Source organism: Aotus nancymaae, unplaced genomic scaffold (genome assembly GCF_030222135.1).
Source record: "Aotus nancymaae isolate 86718 unplaced genomic scaffold, 86718_ANA_hifiasm-v0.15.2.pri h1tg000065l, whole genome shotgun sequence".
NCBI classification, from domain to species: Eukaryota; Metazoa; Chordata; class Mammalia; order Primates; family Aotidae; genus Aotus; species Aotus nancymaae.
Window position 1 is genome coordinate 5,488,355 of NW_026988480.1, and position 22,786 is coordinate 5,511,140.

At 37.0% G+C, this 22,786-nt stretch overlaps 1 protein-coding gene across 3 annotated transcripts in view; it reads right to left on the reverse strand.

The window, feature by feature from the left end:
• The window catches only part of VWC2 (von Willebrand factor C domain containing 2), a 140,070-nt gene that overhangs the window by 89,497 nt on the left and 27,787 nt on the right, over nt 1-22,786 (reverse strand). For all 3 annotated transcript variants that reach the window (XR_001108386.3, XR_001108389.3, XM_064366683.1), the window contains exon 2: nt 22,611-22,740. Coding sequence is in view for 1 of the 3 variants with exons in the window: in XM_064366683.1 (XP_064222753.1) it covers nt 22,611-22,740 (130 nt within the window). In the remaining 2 variants the exon portion in view is untranslated. The remainder of the gene's footprint in view (nt 1-22,610; nt 22,741-22,786) is intronic.

The following is a 22,786-nucleotide window of genomic DNA, read 5'->3' on the forward strand; positions in this document are numbered from 1 at the left end:
GCCACTAAGCTACCCAGGCACAGTGAATTCTGAAGAGACCCAGGCCAATTTAGAAGCAACTGCAAGTAAAAAATAACTAGGCAAAGAATAGTGGAGATCTATATTCACACTGTGGATCCAGCAGCAGAAAACCATCAGTCCTCAGAAGAAACAACAGAACCCAGAGTTGCTGTAAAGTAACAACAAAATGTATGCCCCATACTGAAGAAGAAAAGACGAAAGTAATGGACTCCAAAAGAGCCTAGATGTTGGACTCTGTAGACAAAGACTTCAAAGTAGCTATTAAGGGATGTTTCAAGCTTTTAAGGAAAATGTGATCTTAATAGGTCTTAATGAGTGAACATATAGAGAATCAACACAAAGGAATAAAAACTATAAAAATAATTCTATGGAATTTCTAGAATTGAAAAGTACAATAACTGAAATGAAAAATTCACTAAATGAACTCAACAGATGATTGTAGAGGGCAGAAAACAGAATCAATAAACTTGAAGATAAATGAATATAAATCATTCAATGTAAAAAACAGAAAAAAAAGATAAGGGGAAAATAAACAAATCCTTAAAGACCTGTGGGATAATATAAGAAGTTTTCATATGTGTGATTTGGGTTTTGGAATGGTAGGAAAGAGAAAAGGAACAGAAAAATAGCTCAGTAAATAATGAATGAAAATTTCACAAATTTGGTGAATGTTGCAAGGTAGGAAGTACAAGATTAAAACAAATCAAATATATTTCTAGCCAGGCGTGGTGGCTCACGCCTATAATCCCAGCACTTTGGGAGGCCGAGGTGGGTGGATCACGAGATCAAGAGATCGAGACCATCCTCTGTCTCTACTAAAAATGCAAAAATTAGCTGGGCTTGGTGGCCGGCGCCTGTAGTCCCAGCTGCTCGGGAGGCTGAGGCAGGAGAACTGCTTGAACCCAGGAGGTGGAGGTTGCAGTGAGCCGAGATCGCACCACTTCACTCCAGCTTGGGTAATGAGAGAGAAACTCTGTCCAAAAAAAAAAAATATATCAAATAACTGGAAATTGAAATTTAATTTAAACATTTTCATTTAATATTAGGAAAAATGTAATATTAAAATATTTAATTAATTACTTTAATTAACAAAAGATGTGCAAAACCTATATAATAAAAGCCACAAATATTACTGAGAGGAATTTTAAAAGATCTAAATAAATGAAGAGATATGCCATCTTTGTAGATTGAAGAACTCAATCTGGTTAAGATGTCTATTCTTCCAAAATTAATCTGTAAATTAAATGCAAACTTAATCAAAATCAAAACAGGGTTTTTGTAGAAACTGATAAGCTATATTTAAAATTTGGTGAAAATGCAAAGGCTAATGGAATTTTAAAAAATACAGTTGGGCATCTTATAGTACTTAATTTCAAGGTATACGATAATTCTAGAGAAGTTAAGAGTCTAATATTGGCATAAGGATGAACATGTATGTCAATGGAAAAGAATAAATGGTTTCAAAAAAGTCCCCCACATATGGTGAATTGATTTTTGACCAAAAAAGTCAAGATAATTCAATGGGGAAAAGGTAATCTTTTCAAAAAATGGTACTGGAACAACTAGATATCAATACGGGCAAAAGCAAACATCAACCCTTATCTCCCTCCATATACAAAACGTGTGGACCCAGACAATACATCTGAGAGCTAAATTTATAAACTTTTGGAAGACAATGTAAGATAAAGTTGTTACCTTGGATTAGGCATGTATTTCATAGATAGAACCAAAAAGTAAGCCATAAAAGAAAAATTGAGAAACTGAACTTTATCAAAATTAAAAACTTCTGCTCTTTGACAGATACCATTAAAAATGAAAAGGCAAGCCACAGACTGAGGGAAAATACCATATTCACATATACTAGACAGAGGGTTTGTATTAACTTTTTCAAGTCAATATTAAGAAATATGACAGGATAATATTGACAATAAAAAGAATAACAATAAAGAATGAACCAAAGATTTGAACAAGCACTTCACAAAACAGGCTATAAAAAGGCTATAAACCACATGAAACAATGTTCATCGTTGGTAGTTATGGAAATACATATTAAGGCACACTAGACCTCCTAGACCCTCTAAAACTAATCTCTGTCAGTACCAAGTGTTGGCAACGATGTGGAATATCTGTGTAATAACATTTCACAAGTGCTGTTTTGACCCAGATTTGATGTCATGGCTGAAAATTCCCAATTCCTCTTTGCAGGCTGTTCGCTGAGTCCCCACCACAACTACTTCCCTTACCAGGGACTAACACTGCTGAATTATAATAAACACATATCCAACTGCCAGAGGCCCCAGGATACTTAGTGCCCAGGAATGGACCCTTTTTATTTGTAATTACTCAAAATGCCCAATGTCCAGGGATCCCAGCTAGCTCTATCAAGCTCACCCCACCCCACTTGCCATACAAAATAATATTTTTTCTTTTAAATCTTTAAACATACCTTAACAGCTACTTTGAAGTTTTTCTCTGCAGAGTCCAACATCAAGACTCTCTTACGAGTCAGTTTCTTTAGCCTTTTTCCTTCAGTATGGGGACTACAGTTTGTGGTTGTATAGTTCCAGCCTGCTGTTACCCTGTCCCTGGAGGCAGTCCACTGTGTAGCCCAAGTGACAGCCTCTTCTCATTCACAGCTCTAACCAAGAGTTCTGTCTTTCATCTGTCCAAGCATCCTTGTGTGATATCCTACCATTCAGAGAACTCATATTCATAACTATTATCATGTAATTATAAAACAAACTGGAGCACTCATGCACTCCTGAAGCGAATGCTCAACAGAACAGCCACTTTGGAAAACCATTTGACAGTTTCTTACAAAGTAAAATACATCCACTCACTCCCACAGTTCCATTCCTGGGAAGCTACCCAAGACAAATATAAACATATGTCTACACAAGGGCTTATCCATGAAAGCTCACAGGAGCATTAGTCATACTAATCAGAAGCTAAAATCTCAAATGTCTACCAAGTAGTAAATGAATAAAATGTGGTGTATCCATACAAGGGAACATTGCTCAGCAGTAAAAAGGAAGGGACTGATACAGGCAATGACATAGGTGAGCCTCAAAAACATCACCAAGTGAAAGAAGCCAGACACAAAGACTCATACTCCATGATTCCACTCATCTGAAATTCTATAAAACACAGGTTAAAAATAACCACAGTGATAATTCAAGCTCTTTAGGAGGCTGAGGCAGGCAGATCACCTGAGGTCAGAAGTTCAAGACCAGCCTGGCCCACATGGCGAAACCCTGTCTCTACTAAAAATACAAAAACTAGCTGGGTGTGGTGGTGTGTGCCTGTAATCCCAGCTACTCAAGAGCCTGAGGCAGAAGAATCAAATCGCTTGAACCCAGGATGCAGAGGTTGCAGTGAGCTGAAATCCTGCCCCTGCACTCCATCCTGGGTGATAGAGCAAGACTCTGTCTCAAGCAAAAACCAAACATCTAAAACACACACTGAAACAAAGAAGAGCAGCAGCTGCTTGGGGCCAGGGCTGGGGAGGAAGGTAAGAAATAAGCCGCACCGTTAAAAGGCAGGCTTTTAATGATATGTGAGGTATACCTCGGTAAGCATGATTTATAAAAGAAGAAACTGAAAACACTACACAACCTATATATGACAGGGCATAATTGCATCAACAATGGCAACTTCCTAAAGCTTCAAAAGCTAGAGTTTTTAAGAATTGATTGAATACTGTAATTAAAGATTTCTAGTTAGAAAGAAATATGCAGCTAAAATAAAGAGAATTCAATTTTTAAGATGTCAAAAAACTTTGTTAGGCAATTAGATTCACTTCAGAGTAGGTCTTCCAAAGTTCAACCATTTCTAAAGAAATTCCAACTGATGAAAGAGAAAGCACTACTGCCATGCTGATATTTTTTTAATGTATTCATAAAAAGATGGGTTTATGAGAATATTTTAAAATGTTGACAATTATAGCTTCTATATTTATTTCTAGAATGTCACAGCTTGTTTAGATGCAATTATGAGTATGTGCAACACAATCAAATTCAAATGCATTTGTACTTTATTGGTTTCTTACGTTAAATCATGGTTTTTATCATGACACTCCGCTCCTGCAAAAATTTATCCAAAGTATCAGTCAAAAATTAATTGTACTTTTAACAATGAATTTTTAAAATGAATTTAAAATACAATTTGCAATAACATTAGATGTTTTAACTCATGGAATCATCTTCAAAAAGCTTTATTTTTAATCCAAGCATAGATGTGTTTTTCATTATTTTGAAAATTACCGAATTGTTTTTCTACTTGAAGCATATAAAACACTGATATAAAATTGACATTATTTAATGTTTTGCTACTTTTTTCTTCTGCTATTGGAGTCAACATAGTAACAGGATTTGTTTTACTTTTTGCACAACGATTAAAAAATTGCAGTTGAAAATGAGTGATTTAATCTAGGGTAAAATCTCATCTTCTGTCAATGAGCATTCATGGTTCAGAGAGTGACAGGTAAATATTCCTTCTACTTCCAAGTGTGTTACATCATTGCCTTGAGATCCTCTTCTTAATGTAACTATTAACTTTTGAACTAGAAGCTGATGTTACTTAAACAAATTTATGTTTTCCAGTTTGTTTGTATCTGGCCAGTGAGTTCACTGCAGCCTCCGACAATGACTGGGCAAACTGTGCAAATTAAGCACTCATCAATATCCTTGCAAAAGCAAAAATCAATATTAAAAGCTGGCTAAATGTCCCCTTTCCCTCCCTGCTTCCTTCCTCATTGCTAATGAAAGGATTAGTGGCAAAGTGGAAAAGTTTATGAAATGAGTTAGTTAATTTTGCTGTGATAACAGGAAAGGAGCTCTGCATTCAGCATCCTGGGTGGGGAGGACTGGGCAGCTCCTCTCCAGGCTGTGGTCCTATAGGTGGTGCAGGCTGAAGGACATCTCTTATCTGACCACACTTATCACTGCACAGAACTCCCGTCCTGCCAGCCTTCCTCAGCCTGTCCTTGGGCTGCACCTATGGGGGATGACTGTCAATGTTCATCTTTTTGGTAAGTTTCAGGTGCTAGATTTTTGTGTTTAACCAGGGATCACAAAGGCATTGCAAGGATAAATGATGGGGAAGAGTCAATATAAATGAGGTGCACTTGACTCTCTGCATTCCTGGTATGTGCAATGACCATATTTACATTCTTCAGACAATGAAACAAAAGTCAAATTCTTGTCAGTTTGATTAGAAGTTTTGAACAAAGTGTTACTAATGAAACATTTCAGGAGTACTTAGTTCAAAGACTCATTTGTAGTAACTGAACTTTATTCTAATCATTTTAAAAAATAAATTTATATTCCCTACAAAGTTCCTCTAAAGTTAGAACACCGGAAAGAAATGAATTTCTTTAAAACAAATATCCATTTTTTCTCCTCTGCTTATAAAATCTTAATGAATGAGCCCTTTCTTCAGGCTTTCATTACTCATGGGGGCCAGAGGGGAGAGTCTTAGCATCTTCATTATTCTGATGCTGTATTTTCAATAATCACTGTGGGCTGCGATGGTGATCATTGTTCATGGAGCCTGGAATATGGAGCGATTGCCTGTGAGATGTTTCCGGCACTCCAGATGGGCTCAGAGCTAGAGTGGCTGCAGGGTAGAGCGTTTCTGAGGTTTATAAGTAATAGCACCTACCTAATATTTACAAGATGTAAGAAATCATTGTCAATCAATCTTCAAGAGCTTCAGGGAGGTCGTGAGGGTCAATCTCTCTTAAAGTAACAACAGGAGCTTGGTGTTTCTAATCTCACTTTATTTAGAAGGGATTAAAACCTTGGAAATACAGTGTGAGAGACAAAAATACACCTCCCAAAATAGGGAGGATTGTTGAGCTGAAGACAAGAAGCAGATGCAGGAAAGCCCTCTGCCCTCCCTCTATTTATAGGACATGGTGTTACAAAGACTAAAGGCACCCTACCTGTCCCCTTCTGCCAGGGAGAACAGAGACCATCCTGGGCCTGAGATGGTACCAGAGTAGCCCACACTAACAAACATCACTAACTAGTATCTATCTTCCAGTTATCTGCTCTCCCCGATGGGTCACCCTTAGAGACTCAAAGTCATTTTCTTTTGTCTCTGTACTTCTCTAAAAATTTACTGCTCCCTGTTATCAGCTGGAATTCAAAGCCACTTCTTTGAGAACTGCTCATTCTCTGGATATCTCCCATGTGTGTATGAAATATACATATGAATAAACTTGTTTTTCTCTTAATTTACCTTTTGTGACAGGTGTCCCCACAAACCTACGTTATTTTTCCCCTAAATATAAAGAAACATCATGCAGTATTTTACATTTTAGGCTGCATAGCATGACCCGTGTTTTGGCTGCATGTCCCTCATGTTTCAGAGGACTTGGCCATGGAGAATGCAGTGTGAAATGAGCAAGTTCATGAAGTTGTCCTAGGAGTATTGCCACCCCAGCATGTGAGTACCACAGCAGGGGCACACACAATGCTTTCTGTGAACACGAAGATGAGACCTTGTGAAGCAGGAGGCAGACATTTGCTCCCACCCTTGAACACCTGTAGAGTTCTGTTTGTTCGAGAAGGGTTTTAAGGCATTCTGGATGGAGTAAGCAACAGAGCGAAAACAGGTGAACAGATGTATTGGCAGTTTTGTGTAGATTCAAGACAGGAGGAAGGGCTGAATGCAGCCATGACAGAGGGAACTGCAGGCCAGCGAGGAAGCTGTTGCATGCCAAGGTGTGTGTCTTCCCAAGGGGCTAGTGAGAGGGCTTCAAAAATTGAATTATTAGGAGATAAGTCAAATTTGGGTGTTTGGGGACATGTGCAACCCCTTTCCTAAATATTAATCACATTCAATTTATTTGCTAAGACCGTTGCCTTCCTTTACATAATATTTTATTTTAAAGGCAAATTCATATATATATATACTTCAATTTTACTTTCAATCTCCTTTCACAGATGAGGAAAGTGAGGTGCATGCATCACAGGTGGTTCCAGCAGCAGGTCGAGCTTGATCCAGCTCCCTTGCTGCAGGGTGTATGCTCTCTCTGGGACCCACAGAGCCCCTACACGGTTGATGTTGCTCTTTTCCACTTTGGGGAGAGGTGATATGGCACCTTCTCTCAAGGGTCTTCAAGGAATAAAGGACAAATATTTTAAGTGTTTATCTCATTCACATACCAGATGATTTACTGGCATAAGATGGGAAAAAACAAGAAAATTTATGAGTTAACTAAAGAAAAAAAAAAAACTGTTCTTTCTGCGCACCCGAAATGGATGATTGAGTAACGATGTCTGAGACATTTATGTACTAGTGTCAAAGAATAATAGATTTTTAGCTTTGAAGGGCTCTTCAAATCATCTAGTCCAATTTGGGAAGTATTTCTCTGTGAATTTGGCTCCCCATCCTCTGAATACTTGATAGGAGAAATTCTAATTATTAGGAAATTGTTCTTTGTCTCACATCCCAATCGGCCTTCTTTCAATTGCCATCCATTTTTAGCCATTCCCTCCTAATATTACCTAGATGCAGACACTCTCAGCATTTAGTGGCTCTCCTTGGGGCAAAGTCTAGTGTGTACTTTTGTATCTACCTTAGCCTGCTCATCAGGTGACAAAATAGGTTCAAATAACTTCTACTTCTCACCAGTATTATAAGAATCAAGTTGTACCATAGGCTAAAATATAGAAACTTTTTTCAGAGGCATTTAATTCTTATCTGAAGAATTTCTGTTTTCCTAATTAATGAATTGCCAGTGGTTTTCCCCCCATATGATAATGCTTTACTCAATGATGGCTGATGTGCTTTCAAAAGACACTCAGTGAATGTGTGATTAAAGATAAATTCACTTTGCAGCTGTCAGGATTGCCAAATTGTAACTGCTCTTAAGTGAAGGCATTTGTTTTAGAAAAGATGAGATGCAATTTTCAGAATTGGAGGTTTATGGATACCTCCTGGGGTAATGGACTCTTTTATACCTGAAGTTTATCTTCGTGAAAGACAAATAAAAGGTTTGGGTTTTGCTGTTAGTGTAAGAGCAGAATGTGTCTTCTGATCAACAAAGAGGGTATTTTACATTCCCTGGAAGCACCCACTGAAAATCCTTGCTAAGAATATTCATTGGCTTATTCTATTGGAGACGGAGACAGATTGGGCAAGTCATCCACAGGGTTATTTGTCTTCACACTGTCTACCACTGACAGATCATTTCTACCAGAATGTGTTCCATGTAAGTGTTTTGGATGCAATTCAAGTTACCTCTGGTAATGGCGCCATTGATCATGCTGTGGATGTGGTAAAGATATCTGCCTTAGGATGAATAGCTTTACTGTATATTGTGACAATTGATTTCCCTTTTGCTGAAGACGCAGGCTGGAGATATTTTAGAGCACTGTATTAATGACCAGGCAGCTTTTAACAGATGAATAATGGTGAAGGAGTATGAATGGATAATCTTCTAGAGGACAGAGGGCCTTGCCTGTGAAATACAGCTGGAAATTTAACCTCTTCTGCAGCTTGGGGCCGCTGCCTGAGACTGCGCAGACTGCCGTAGTGTGCAGGCAACGAGTCTTAGAGGTTGATTGAAAGAAAATTTGGTGAAGATATTACCTTTAAGAAACTCAGCTTGGGGTGGAGTCCCAGTAGGCCAATGTCAGGGAGAAAGCAGTGTTGAGTGTCTGGATTCAACAGTGGGCTCTTGACTTACTTAATCCTTATATTAAGCCCACAAGGAATGAATGAAAGGTTGTCCTGATTTTGTAAGCGAAGAAAATGAAGAGGAGAAGAAAATTAGACAAGGTGGTAGGGATAAAGCTGGAATGTGCCAGTCTAGCTCCAAAGCCAGGGTTTTTTGTAGCATTTCCTCAAGGAATTCAGTCTAACTTGACAGTTCAGAACACCAAACAAAAAGCATCCAACAGTGCTTACAAATGCTCTTCCTCCCATTCTTCCTACCTTCAGGACCAGCTCAAAGTCTTTCCCATTGCCCAAATCAGCAGCAGAGCCCCGTTCTTAAACTTTGGATCTCCACCTACCTTATACAGTCAACCACTAAGGGCAGTTGACGTGACCTTTGATGTATCTCCTCAGTGCACCACATCTCTTTGTGTCCACTGCCCATGTCCAAACTATTATGCTTCGCTAGATTACTGCAATAGCCTCTTTTCAGAAACCCTCAACCAGAATGACTTTCAAGAGTTCAAATGTACTTGCATCATTTCCATCCTATAATCCCTTCTTTGGCTTCTCATTGCCTCAGAATTAAATCTATTAATAACTTCCCTAATGAAGCACCAAGGTCCTTCCTAATCTAGCCTGTGTCCATTCACACATGGCTGCCTCACACCTCTCAACTCTCCCTCCAACTCTAGGCTTAGGCAACAAATCTAGTGCACTCCCACCCTCTGGATGTATGCTGTGCCTAGAACCCACACACTTCTTCTCTGCTTCTCCCCTTCCAAGACCCAATCCCACTCCACAGCAGGCATTCTCCTTGCTTAATGCTGTGTACTTCATAAATTCAATGGAAATTGCCTGTTTCCTTCCCATCATCTATGGTTCTAGAGATATTCGTATTAGCCATTGTATCTCCTGTGGCATACAGCAAAGCTTGAGTCAATAGCTGTTGAATGAATTAATGAAGGACTTCGAAATTCATCATAGTATTTAATTGACACAAAAAATCCACTGATGTGGCTATGTTAAATATCTCCAAGTTATAGGTACCAAAAGGATACAGAGGAATCAAGTTACTTGACCAAAGTTTTACCCAATAATATTCCATTGTATTATAGGGCAGGCCAATAATTGGTTTTCACATCAAGGGCTTTCAGTTATTAAGTACCATTTAAATTATGTTCAAAATTATTTTGCTAATAAGGTAGAGAAGTATAATACATTGTGGAAAAATTACCATCTAAAATTTCGTAAAGTTTTATATGCTTAATATTGAAATAATGAGCCATCATTTTTCTATAGTTTAATAAAAGGTTAGCAAGGTTATAATAAAATCAAAGGCTTTATAAATTTACACAACCTTTTTTAAAACAACATGGTGATATGTATCAGAGTCATAAAATATTCTAAGCTGTCAAACTAATAATCTCACTCCTGAGAGTTTCTCCTAATGTAAGAATTCAAAGGCAAATAAAGGCCATATACATCGTGATGTTTACTGCAGTATTACCCACTTCTCCCTGCTATCTCCCTCGCTACTTTTATCATAATTCAAGTAAAACAGCAAACACGAGTTATTTATAGGGCTACCTCCCATCTAGACTGTGAGATCATTAAAGTCAGGATCCATAGCTTGACTCATCTGTGTATATGCAGTGAAATAAACAATAAGTGCCTCAAAGTTTTCTAAGAGTAACATATATGTTACACACACACATATATACATATATAAATACACGCACATACACAAAACACGTTTCTCCAACAATCTGAAAAACAAAGGATCCAACAAAACATGGTGTCTGCACAATTCCTACGCTCAGTATCAATGGCATAAGAATACAACGGGATTACGACCGTGGCTTCTGTGAATAGTGGGATCAACCTGCATTAGGAAGCAAGCCAGAGAAAGTTCCCACAAGGACCTCTGGACACACATTTATAGAAACTCAGTGAGAGTTACAGAGAGGCAGAGATGGGGAAGTCACTCAATGGCTAGTCCTCAACAAGTTCAAGGGGCACAGTGTAAGCGGTATTGGCCACGCCTACTGGACACCAGTCTTTGCTCTGGGTCCCCGGCTTTGTGTAAAATCCATTCCCAAAGGCAGTTTGTCTTGAGGAAGTATACAAATAAAACCACCCGCACACACCTTCTGACCAGCAGTTTAGAAGTGCACTTAATTCTGTAAAGTACTTCATCCTAATAAACTTGTGGCAACACTTTGGGGCAGTCTATCTGTAACTTAATTTATCTATCTTAAAAATAAGATTCTGCCCCAATCCTTGCAAACAAAGGGGTCATTTTTAATTGTTCTCAAATTTACAAAGAAGAAGTGCCAATTCAAAGATCTCAGGAAGAGATTAAAAACAAATTAAATTCCTATGTGTGAGAGACCAACTGCTATCTATTCATCCTCCTTATCTACTTTGTCAGAAATGAAAAGATCAGAGAACTATCTGAACTCTTTCTTGTTATACTGAACACTAAAGTCTGGAATAGCAAGAGCAAACACAGAGTTAGTATTAGTTAAGGAAGTGATGAAGAACAGCATGAAAATATGTATTACAGAGGCTAGGACACTGAGGTTCTTCTCTAACAGTAATAAATAATTAATACCCATTGGGCTTTATGCAGATTAATGGCATGTCATCTGAATCAATATTTGCACAAAATCAAAATGCAAGTAAAACAGAAGACAACTGTAGAAGAAGTACATTAGCACTTTGGAGTGAGTTCTTGACTTTTGTTGGGAAGTGCCAACAGGAGGAACTGAATAAAGCTTTTAAATATTTTAAAATTTATTTATGTATTTATTTGCAAGGAAACAATTCACCAGGGACTCGTTTCATCCAGGCTTCGGCACCAGGAAAAACAGAATTGTGTGTTTCTGCTAAATACTGCAGCTAATATTGCCTATGGTTCTGTTTTTTGCTTTGGGTGCTAGCAAGCCTATAGACTAATTTTATGCCAACCTTTACTAACTAGCTGTACATAATGAGAGAGAGCATATTTCTGTATAAAACCTTTCTGACTTAATTTGCCATTCAACAGTCATGTTTTCTCTGCCCTGATATTTTCAAATTTTGAAGTATTATTGCATGTTAATATATTTCCATAAACCCTACAATCTCTAGAATACACCAAACATAAATTAATTAAGGCATTTGAAATGCATTTGAAGTCTCAAATTTATCTCATTTCATGTTTAAAGCTTCACAACCACTATGTTCTCTCATTAAATTTGACTGGCAGGAAATATCCAAGAATGCTGTGAACAAATGAGTGCCCAAAAGCAGTGGCTCTCAAATGGTGGTCTCTAGACCAGCAGCAACAGAAGCACACGGTGTTTGTTAAAAATGCAAATCCTCAGGCCCCAGCCCAGACCTCTGGATCAGGCACTCTAGGGGTGGGTCCCAAAGTGTTTCACCAAGCCCTCAAAGTGATTCTGCTATACATGAGGCTTCAGGAACCACTAAGCCTACAAAGCAGGTGAGTGTTGTGTCCCAGACTCTGCAGTTCTAGCAGTGTTCAGTAACTGCGGGAGAACAAGAGGCACACACTGGCTCTCATTCTCTGTATTTTAAGTTTTCAGCCCCATCTTCTGGGAAGCTGAATTCATAAAGAAAAAGAGCCTCTTAGAATGACATGGAGAACAGCACTGCTTGAAGGAGAAAGAGGGTGTCTGCACGGCAAAAATTAACAATGAGAGAGGGATGTGTGGGGAGTTGGACTTCCATATTATGCACAAGGGACCAGGAGTACAAAAAATGTATAACCAGCTATAGACTTGTGTTTCTTTGCCTGTTTTTCTTTACAACTTCTTATTTCTTACAGGTATTAAATAAGTAGGAAGCCATTAGCTTGAGACAGTCTCCTTACTTTGACTTTCTACCTAACAAATCAAAACATAATTTAGGAATATATTTTTATAACAATAGCTGGGCTTCAGTCAATCACAAACAGCTGAACTTCAACCAATTACAGGCAGCCACCTGATCAGACTATGCCTAAATAAGGGAAATGCCTCATCACACCACACCCAATTATGGCAGACACCTGGCTCTAGCAAAACCAGGTGACTTCTCCACTTTGCTTTTGTGTTCAGCCTTTAGAAGCTCACTGCTCCCACTGCTGGGTGGAGCTTTCTGAACCTTTCGGCTTCTGAGTGTGGCCTGACTCATGAATCCTTTGCTCAAATAAACTTTTAAGTTTAATTTCTCTAAAGTTTCTATTTTAACACCGGCAAATAGCAATATATACTTATAAGGATCTCAACTTCAGTAGGCTTAAGAAGGAAGATTTCATAAACCTATTCAAGACATTAGGATTAGAAAAGTCAGCAGCTGAGGAAAGATAAAGGTTGCGTATCAAGATTAGCCTTTGGAGTGAGTCAAAGAAAATTACAAAAATTTCACTTTATCTATCTTTGTTAAGAGGTTCAATACTTTTAGAAGGTTCATTCAGGAATATTTTACATACCATAAAACTCACCCAGTGTAAGTGTACGATTTAATAATTTTTAGTAAATTTTATTTTGTATCCACCTAAAAACCCAATTAATAAACATACCATCACCTCAATAAATTCCCTCATGATGATTTGCAGCTAATTCCCACTCTGATTATTGCTCTCAGCTACCAATGATCAGTTTTCTTCTTACATAAATTTGTCTTCACAAGATGTTTCAAAAAATTAGAAGCATAAAATATGTAATATTTTGCAACAGCTTCTGTATTTGAGGTTCACCCATGTTGTAGTATGTATTACTAGTTCATTCCTTTTTACTGGTAAATAGTATTTTACTGATAAATAGTATTCAGTACATGGATATACTACATTTGTTTATCCATTCACTGGTTAATGAACATTTACATTATTTCCACTCTTTACTCATTAATAATAATGCTAGAAATAATAATAATCTGCTAGGAACATTTGTATACACACCTTTGTGTGAATATATGTTCTCAATTTGCTGGGATAGAATCCTAGGAAGGAATAACTGGGACGTATGGTAAGTTTTTCTTTAACATTTTAAGCAACTGCCAAACTGTTTTCCAGAGTAGACAAACCATTTGACATTTCTGCCAGCAATATTTTTCTGCTTTGTCCACATCTTTGCTAACCTCCAGTACTTTCTGTCCTTTTTATTACAACCATTCTAATGGGGTATAGTAGTATTGCATTAGACTGTTCTCATGCTGCTAAATAACCCAAGACTGGGTTATTTATAAAGGAAAGAGGTTTAATTGACTCACAGTTCTGTGTAGCTGGAAACTTACAATCATGGCAGAAGGGGAAGCAAACATGTCCTTCTTCACATGACAGCAGCAAGGAGGAGTGCAGAGTGAAGCAGCCCCTTATAAAACCATCATATCTCATGAGAACTCACTATCACAAGAACTGAATGCAGGAAACCACCCTTGTGATTCAGTCACCTCCCACCGTGTCCCTACCACAACACATGGGGATTATAGGAAATACAATTCAAGATGAGATTTGGGTGGAGACACAGCCAGGTTGAGGTTGAGCATCTTCTTATTTGGTTATTTGTCATTTGTTTGTCTCTTTCGCTCAATTGTCTGTTCAGATCCTTTCCCCATTTTTAAATAGGCTGTCTTCTTTTCAAGTTGTGTAAATTCTTTATATATCCTGGATACAAACATTTTATCAGATATATGGTTTGCAAATATTTTTTCAAAGTCTGTGCTTGTATTTTCATTTTATTTGTTGTGTGTTTTGAGATGCAAAAGTTTTTCATTTTGATGACATTCGTTTTATTAGATTTTTTCTTTTATAGATTATGATTTTGATATTATTTTAAGAAATAGTTGCACAACCTTTAGTCTTAAAGTTGTTTTCCTATATTTTTAATCTAAAAGTTACATAGTTTAAACTCTCACATTTGGGTGTACGATTCATTTTGAGTTAATGTGTATATGGTGTAAAGTAAGGGTCTAAGTTCTTTTTCATGCATGTGAATATATAATTTTCTTAAAACCATTTGTTGAAAAGACTATTTTTTCCCCATTGAAGTATCTTACAACATCGGTTGTAAATAACTAAGTAAAGATTTGCATACTGGATTTCTTTCAGGACTGTCAATCGTCTCCATTGTCTATCTTTGCACCAATACTATGGTATCTTGATTATTGATTTTCTAATAGGTTATAAAGTTGGCTAGTACAAATTTTCCAACTTGGTTCTTTTGAAAATTTCTTTTGGTTATCCTTTACATTCTACATAAATTTTAGCATCAGACTGTCAATTTCTAAAAAAAAAAAAAAAAGTGTGCTGGGATTTGTGTAGAAATTGCACTGAATTTATATTTTGATTTCGGAAGAACTATTATCTTGACAACATTGAGACTTCTACTCATTAAATATCTCTCCATTTATTTGTATCTCCTTTGATTTCTTTCAGCAATATTTTGCAGCTTTTAGTGTATAAATCTCACATTATGACATTTGTTTCTAAGTATCTATTCTTTTTGAAGCTATTCTAAATGAAATTATTTTCTTAATTTCATTTTTATTATCCATTGTACACTACAAAAATTTATATTTTTGTATATTATTGAGTATAAATCTTTACTAGCCACAATAGTTGTGTGTGTGTGAGTGTGTGTGTGTGTGCGTGTGTGTGCATGTGCATGTGTATATGCACGTGTATGTGTAATTCTTGGCATTTTCATATACAGGAGCATAACATCTTCTAATAAAGGCAGTTTTACTTCTTAATTTCCTTTTCCTTCCTCTTCTTTCCCACCTTCTCTTTCTCTCTGTATATAGGACCTCCTCTATGTTGATGGATGAAAGTGGTCAATATGGATATCCTTGCCTTCTCCTAGATTTTAGGACTATTGACAGAACATTCATAGTAGTTGTTAGCTGTGAATTATTCATAGTTGCTCTTTATCAGATTGAGAAATTTCCCTTTTATGCCTAGTTTGTTGAGAGCTTCAAACATGAATGAGTGTTGAATTTTTCAAATACCTATCTGCATCTATTGAGATCATATGCAGTTATCATTTACATTAATAATGTATTATGTTAATTAATTTTTCAGACAGTAAACCAACTTTGCACTACTGAAATCAACTGCAATTGGTTAAAGTGTATAATTCTTTATATGGTTCTGGATTCAGATTGCTGATGTTAACTCATCTTGTTAAGGAGATTTCCATTTATATTGATGAAATAAATTTGTCTCTAGCTTTCTGTTTTGTGTGGTGTTTTTGTCCGCCTTCAGTATTGTGGTCATGACAAATGCAGAGACTAAATAGGGAAGTGTTCCCTTTGCTTCTATTTCCTGGGTGAGTTTGTAAAGGATTGGCATTATTTCTTTCTTTGAATATTTGAAAGAATTCACCAGTAAATGTACGTAGGCCTGGGCTTTTGTGTGTGGGAAGCTTTTAATTATTAATTTGAGTTTTGTTGTTTTAGAGCAATTCAGAAATGAACTGAGTCAGTTTTGGTAATTTGTGTTTTCCTAGGAATCTGTCCATTTCTTTCAACTATTTGAGTCTGTTGGTGTAAAGTTGTTCATAATATTGCCTTGTAATCATTTTCGTTTTTATAGGGTCAGTAGTGACGCCTCTCTCTCATTCCTGATTTGTGTCTTCTCTAATTTTTTCTTGGTTAGTTTAGTGAAAGTTTTGTCAATTTTATCAATATTGTTAAGAACCAGCTTTCAAAAACTAACTTGGTTTTCTTTACTTTTTCCTAAGCTTTCCTATTTTCTATTTAATTGATTTCTGCTTATATTTTTATGTTTTTTCTGCATGATTTTAGTAAAATTAGCTGATCGGTTATTAGTTCCTTAAGGTAGAGGGTTACAGTGCTGATTTAAGACCTTTCCTTTTTTTCTGAGAGAAGTCTTCAAATCCACACATTTCCTTATAAATACTGCTTTAGCGTCATCCCATAATCTACAGCGTATTCTGTCTTCATTATTTAATCAGTTCAAAGCATTTTCTAAAATCTCTGAGATTTCTTCATTGGCCCTTGGGTTTTTTTTTTTTAAATGTGCTGTTTAATTTCCAAATAATCTTAGATTTACCAGATTTCCTTCTGTTGTTGATTCTAATTTAATCCTTTAAAAATCTGTTGTGTTAAAAAAAACTCTATATGATTAAGTCCTTTAAATTTATTGAGACTTGTTTTATGTCTTAGCATATTGTCAACTGTAGAGAGTGTCCACCTGCACTTGGCAAAATTGAGTACTCTTCAGTGGCTGGGTGGTATATTGTACATATATGTCAGTCAAATTCACTAATAGTGTCATTCAAGTCTTCTATATTATTGTTCATTTTCTGTCTAGATTTTCTATGAATTATTGAATAGTTTATCAGTATTTGCAACTACAATTACTTAAGTTTCTATTTCTCCTTTGAATTCTATAAATTTTTACTTCATGTATTTTGGGGCTCTGTTTTTTAAGTACACACACACACACACACACACACACACACACACACACACACATATATATATCAGTTCCCTAGTAGTTGTTTCTCTGTTTCTCCTTGACTGCCTTTTTGAAATTAAATACACAATTCTTTCATGTGTCATGTTTAATTCCTTTGTTGATTTTCTTAGTGATTGTTCTAGGAATTACAAAATGCATCTTAAGTGATCATAATCTATGTCAGGTTAACACTAGTTTAATTCCAGCAAAACAAGAAATTCTTTTTTTCTATTTTTTTTAATTTTTTCTCTCATATCTGCACCAAGAACAGGACCTGTCAAGGAAATGCCATGTTACAGAAATAATGAAAGCAGTCCAGTACCTGAAACACATGAGAAACTAATCTCGCTGATCAGAGGAATTAGGAAAAGGGTATTGATGTACAAAGAAAGTTGGGAATATCTCCCTATACTTTTCTCTCTTTTGTATCTCCCTGCTTTATTTGGATGTGCTGGAATTATTTAAATAGATATTAGGTAATTATACATATTGCAATTACTTTCTCAAAACTTGAGCTATATTGTGCTTGTTTAATAGTGTTGTTCGGCAAACAAAGAATCTGAATTTTAAAAAGTTCAATTTATAAATTATTTCCTTATGTTTAGTGCTTTTAGTGTTCTTTTAACCTTTGCATGCCCAAAGTGATAAAGCTGTTGTTCTATATTTTCCTGTAAAAGCATTATTGTTTTAACTTTCATATTTAAATCTGCAATCTGTTTGGAAATGATTTTTGTCGAATGTGAGGTAGGAATCATGATACCTTTTATTTCCTTACTGCTATTCAGTTGGTCTAGCACCATTTATTGGAAAGATTACTCCTTTTCCAACTGTCCTGTGATGTCAGTTTAGTACACAGCCAGCGGTCTTACATTCACAGGCCTTTTCTTACTCTGTTCTGTTCCATTGGTCACTTTTCTTTGTGACCAAACGACAATGAGCTAATTACTATGTCTTTGAGTAAGTCTTAATATTTGTACGTTTTCCAGCTTTGTTGTTCCTCTTGGGTATTTCTCAAGCCAGCTTTTAGCTCTTGTATACCATCTGGATTTTAGAATCAGTTTGATAATTGCTACAGAAAACCATCAAATTTTTGGCTAGAATTTTGTACTGAATCAATAGATTACTTTGAAGCAGACTCATCTTTTTATGTTACTGAGTCTTTCAATCATGATCATGATATAGCCCTCCTTTTACTTAGGTCTTCTCTAATTTCTCTCAGTAAAGATTTATGTTTTTTAAATATGGAGACTTTTCACAATTTTGTTAGATTTACTTCCAAGTATTTGATTTGTATGATGTTATTTGAAACTCTAGTTTTTAATTCACTTCTATTTGTTTCTGGTATATAGAAATAGAGCTGATTTTCAAACATAAATCTTGCTAAATATCCTTGTTAAAATCAACTCTTCATTTTGATATTTGTAAATTCCTTTATTTTTTCTGGGCACAATCATGTAATCTGTAAATAATCACAGAGTGTTTCCATAAAATTTGTGTTATTTCTTTGGTAGAAATGTTGGAAGGATTCAATAGTGAGACCATATAGCAGCAGACTTTTCTTTGTGAGAGGATCTTGATATGTCCACACACAAACACACACACACCCTATTCAGTCTTGTCTAACTCACTGCATGAAATTTACTACCATCTTATCCTACTTTCTGAAATACACAGGAAAACAAACAAAACTCTGCCTAATTCTCAGTCAGTGCTTCTTACATATTTTCCCATGAAAGTATGTTTAATAATTTGAAGTCTCAGTGTTTATCTTTAAAGTGTCATAAAAGTTTTTCATTTTCCTCCAAAAAAATAGATGTATTTACTTTCCTGTGAAAGTAAAGCTGCAAATAATAATCATCAGGTAGCAGTTATACTTCAGGGAGATATATAACCTTTATATCCACTGGCTTTGTGCTTTTGGCATACATCACATCCTCCCTTGGATACCATATTCCACCTTTGAAAAGTACAGCTAATTCTGACAAAGTCCTTATATTTCAACACTGATGTCCTACTTTTTTCAGTTTTCTTCTTTGGATCCATAAAGTAAGATGACATGTGCACCTGCAGAATGGAGGTCTTCTGATCCCTAATGGGAACCTAGTGCCTACTTAACGCAGACAAGCATGTCTGAAACTAAGGGGCTTGATCAGAATGGATGCTGTGCACCTATCACCAGAGAAAAGCTGAATTCTTGAAAGTCAGATAATACTCACTATTTGTGTTATTGTAGGGGGAATATTTTAAAAACAAATAATGCCATGCAACATCCATTTTATCAAAAGAAAAACACTGGGAGATTGATCTACACAAGTCAACAAATTGAATATATTAAAGTACATTTGGTTTGTGATCATTTATTTATATTCAAGGCATTCTTGGTTTCCAACTTCTGCTCCTTTGATGCAAGTGACTTTGGCAGCTAGCAACTGAACTGTAATTTCCCTTCTGTCGGAGAAAGAGCTATTTAATGCTACAGGTCAAGACATGCCAGAGTGAGGAGTAAAGGCTGGTCTATGGAGATCAAGAGTTAAAACCTTCACATTTCATCCAAGCTAAGTCTATCCAAGCTTTTAATTTCATATAAAGCATTCATTTTGGATGTCTTCTAATCTGTTATATATCAAACATATAATTTTTTTGCAAGAACATTGTTTATGTGGGGAGGCAGGGTTGGAGTACTGTAAATTATTCATTAATCTTGGTCATTTATTATAGAGCATTTGTTTCTTGTAGAAACTGTTTTTATTTTTCAAGCATCTCTCTTTTATCAAGAATTTCAAACCCCATTTTCCCTGTCAAGGTCAGAATACCCTATAACTAGAGACAGCTGAAAGCCAAGTTCTATCTGGTGAATAAAAGAAATGTAATTGTATGTGCATGATTAGACACATTTAAATTTATTCCCAGTTATACTCCCTAAAATAAGTTGATGTTTTGATATAATTGGATCAAGCATTATAATAGAATTCTTTCTGTAACATAAATCTAGCTTTAAAAAACATATTCATCTCCCTTCTAAAAATCTCTAATGGGCCACCACAAAAATCTTGCCTTATTCCATCCCAAATTGCCTCTCAAAATATAGAGGTAAAGGATCAACATTTTGAAGTTTACCATCAGGACAACAAGCATCTCCCAAAACCATCAATGCTATATTAAAACAAACTTTGAATCTCTGAGTATATATTTATACAGCATTTACTTTTTGGACATTATTTACTCAGAAAATATAACCATATCTTAAATGATAAAATTGAACATAGAAATAAATTACATCTTTGTAAATTTAACATATCTGCACACTTTTAAGTATTCATTCAAACAACTGCTTAGTGTAGTTCTCTGTGCTCTAAATAGGATAAATCCTTAGGGCAAAAACAATTGAAAATATTGTTCAATCTTGAACAATATTCAGTAGGTTTCACATTGGTGGTAGTATCAGTAGAATTTGTGCTGTGTGTCTTATGGGAAAGAACGAATAAGTAAATACATCGATGGTGTTGGGTTATGTACATACAGAGATGGGGCAAGAGAGGACCAAAGACAGAGGGCCAAAGAAAGAGAGGAAGTAAATACAGCAACACGTTAACAACAGGTACCTGGAGCTAAGAGTATACAATTGTTCACTGGAGAGTTATTTCAACATTTCGGTAGGTCTGAAATTTCTCTAAAAGCAGGAAAAAAAAAATCCGGGGGTTGAAATCCTTTCTTCTCACCTATTGTTAGCACCCAAGCCAGGATTCCCTGACTGTCTAATGCCAAGACTTAGTCTGTAATCAAAATTGACAGGAAAAACATGGAATATCTTAGATGGTTAAGATGTCAAATATTTGAGCAACCCATATTTAAGCCATTCCCTAACCTACCTGATGCAGTGAGAGTTGTTGTCCAGTACCCATGCCATGCAGGGCACATGACATGAGCGCCATCCCTCAGGTCACCCAGCTGACGGGAGGCGCTCACTAGGGCTCCTCAGCAGGTGTGCCGAAAGCCACACCCCCGAGACTCTGCCAAACTCTCCACCTGCCTCTCCTTCCCCAACCCCAGAGTCTTCCTCCCCGTTTATTAGTGTAAATTAGTGGTGATTAACACCAGCAGAATAAACTGTATTGATTTCTCTCCATCTCACTGCTGTCTCGACATCATTTTTTTAAAAAACACACTCCATGCTAAAAGGCCTCCTCGTTCTTATCTAATGGAATCCCACCTCATGATTTCTTCATAATTAATGTGCACAAGAGATCAGCCAACCCCATATAAAGTACACTCTGTGACATCTTTAACACTGTCCACTTGCATCCGGAGGACTGGACGTTCTATGCTACAATAATTATGACATTCCTAACACAGTCATCTTGTTCTTTCAGGACTATCCTTCAACAGCAACCTCATTCCCTCTTCCAATTATTTACTTCAAGAGTTTTACAATGTGTTGTAGTAAAATTTGGATATGCAAACAGGTACCTGGTTGGAGGTACCCATGGAACCTCACAGTTCACACAGTTTTGACTGTCGTGATGCGAACTCTGAGAATTGTCTGAGCACCATGACCACCCCTGTACCACCATCCACCCACATGTGCCTGCCACTTACCAAACCTACACCCACAGCTATCAAGCCTTAGTCCAGCAACCCATGTGAATGGCCGACAGCATCACAAGTTAGTCCCGAATGCTCCCAACCAGTGGTCCTCACAGCACGCCCTAGGCAACATCCAGAAAGCCCAGTCGCTCCTGCCAGGGAGGACACTCGGATCCTTGCAGACACCAGCTGTGTTCCCTCCATCCACTGTTTCCCAAGCTCCGCTCAGCCTCTTGCCAAACTGCCCTCCAAGCCATAGTTCTCAGGCCCAGCCAGCCTGGAAATGCACTCTTGTCAAAAACCCTCTTAAAGTGTAATGCTCTCAGTACCTCAGGTGCAGAAAAATCATTGTTTGTCAGGATGAGGAAACACTCTCCCTTGACAAATTAGGATCAAGGGCATCCTGCCACTTTGTTTCCATAAAGCAGGCAAGGCGGCGCTCTCCCTGGGACTAGGAAGGGGCTCCCTTCCCGCCTAATTTGCTTATGAAAAATATTCAATTATGTTCCAAGTTTAATTCACTTAGTAATGAAAAGTAAATGAGCCCAACCAGTGTGTTTAATTTGTCTTGGAAAGATAGAAACGGCTTTGCAAGAACAAACAAAGTTAAATTAAAATAAGTGACTCTCCTCAAAGGTGGAAATTAAATTTCTCCCCAAAGAACTTCTTAACATCCATATACATGGTGCTGATGCCAGTAAGAGGGAGAGAGGCCTTGCTACAGAACCACTGTGGCCTAAAGATGACACACGTGGGTATGCATGTGTATAGATATGTGGGTTGAAACTCATACCCGCGTGTGAAGTAGCGCAAGGGCTGTGCATCAGGGTGCAAGGTACACTCCGTCACCAATGGGCATCTCACATACCATTTTTGCAGATGGGACAGCACTGATCAGGCTCGTACACAGGGTCCACACACTCCGTCTGGGGACACGCTGACACCGTGCACAGCACCTCCCCATTGGCTTCACAGCGACACCTCTCACATGGAGACACCTGAAACACAAGTCCACAGTCAGTGTCATGACTACTGTCATCTTTA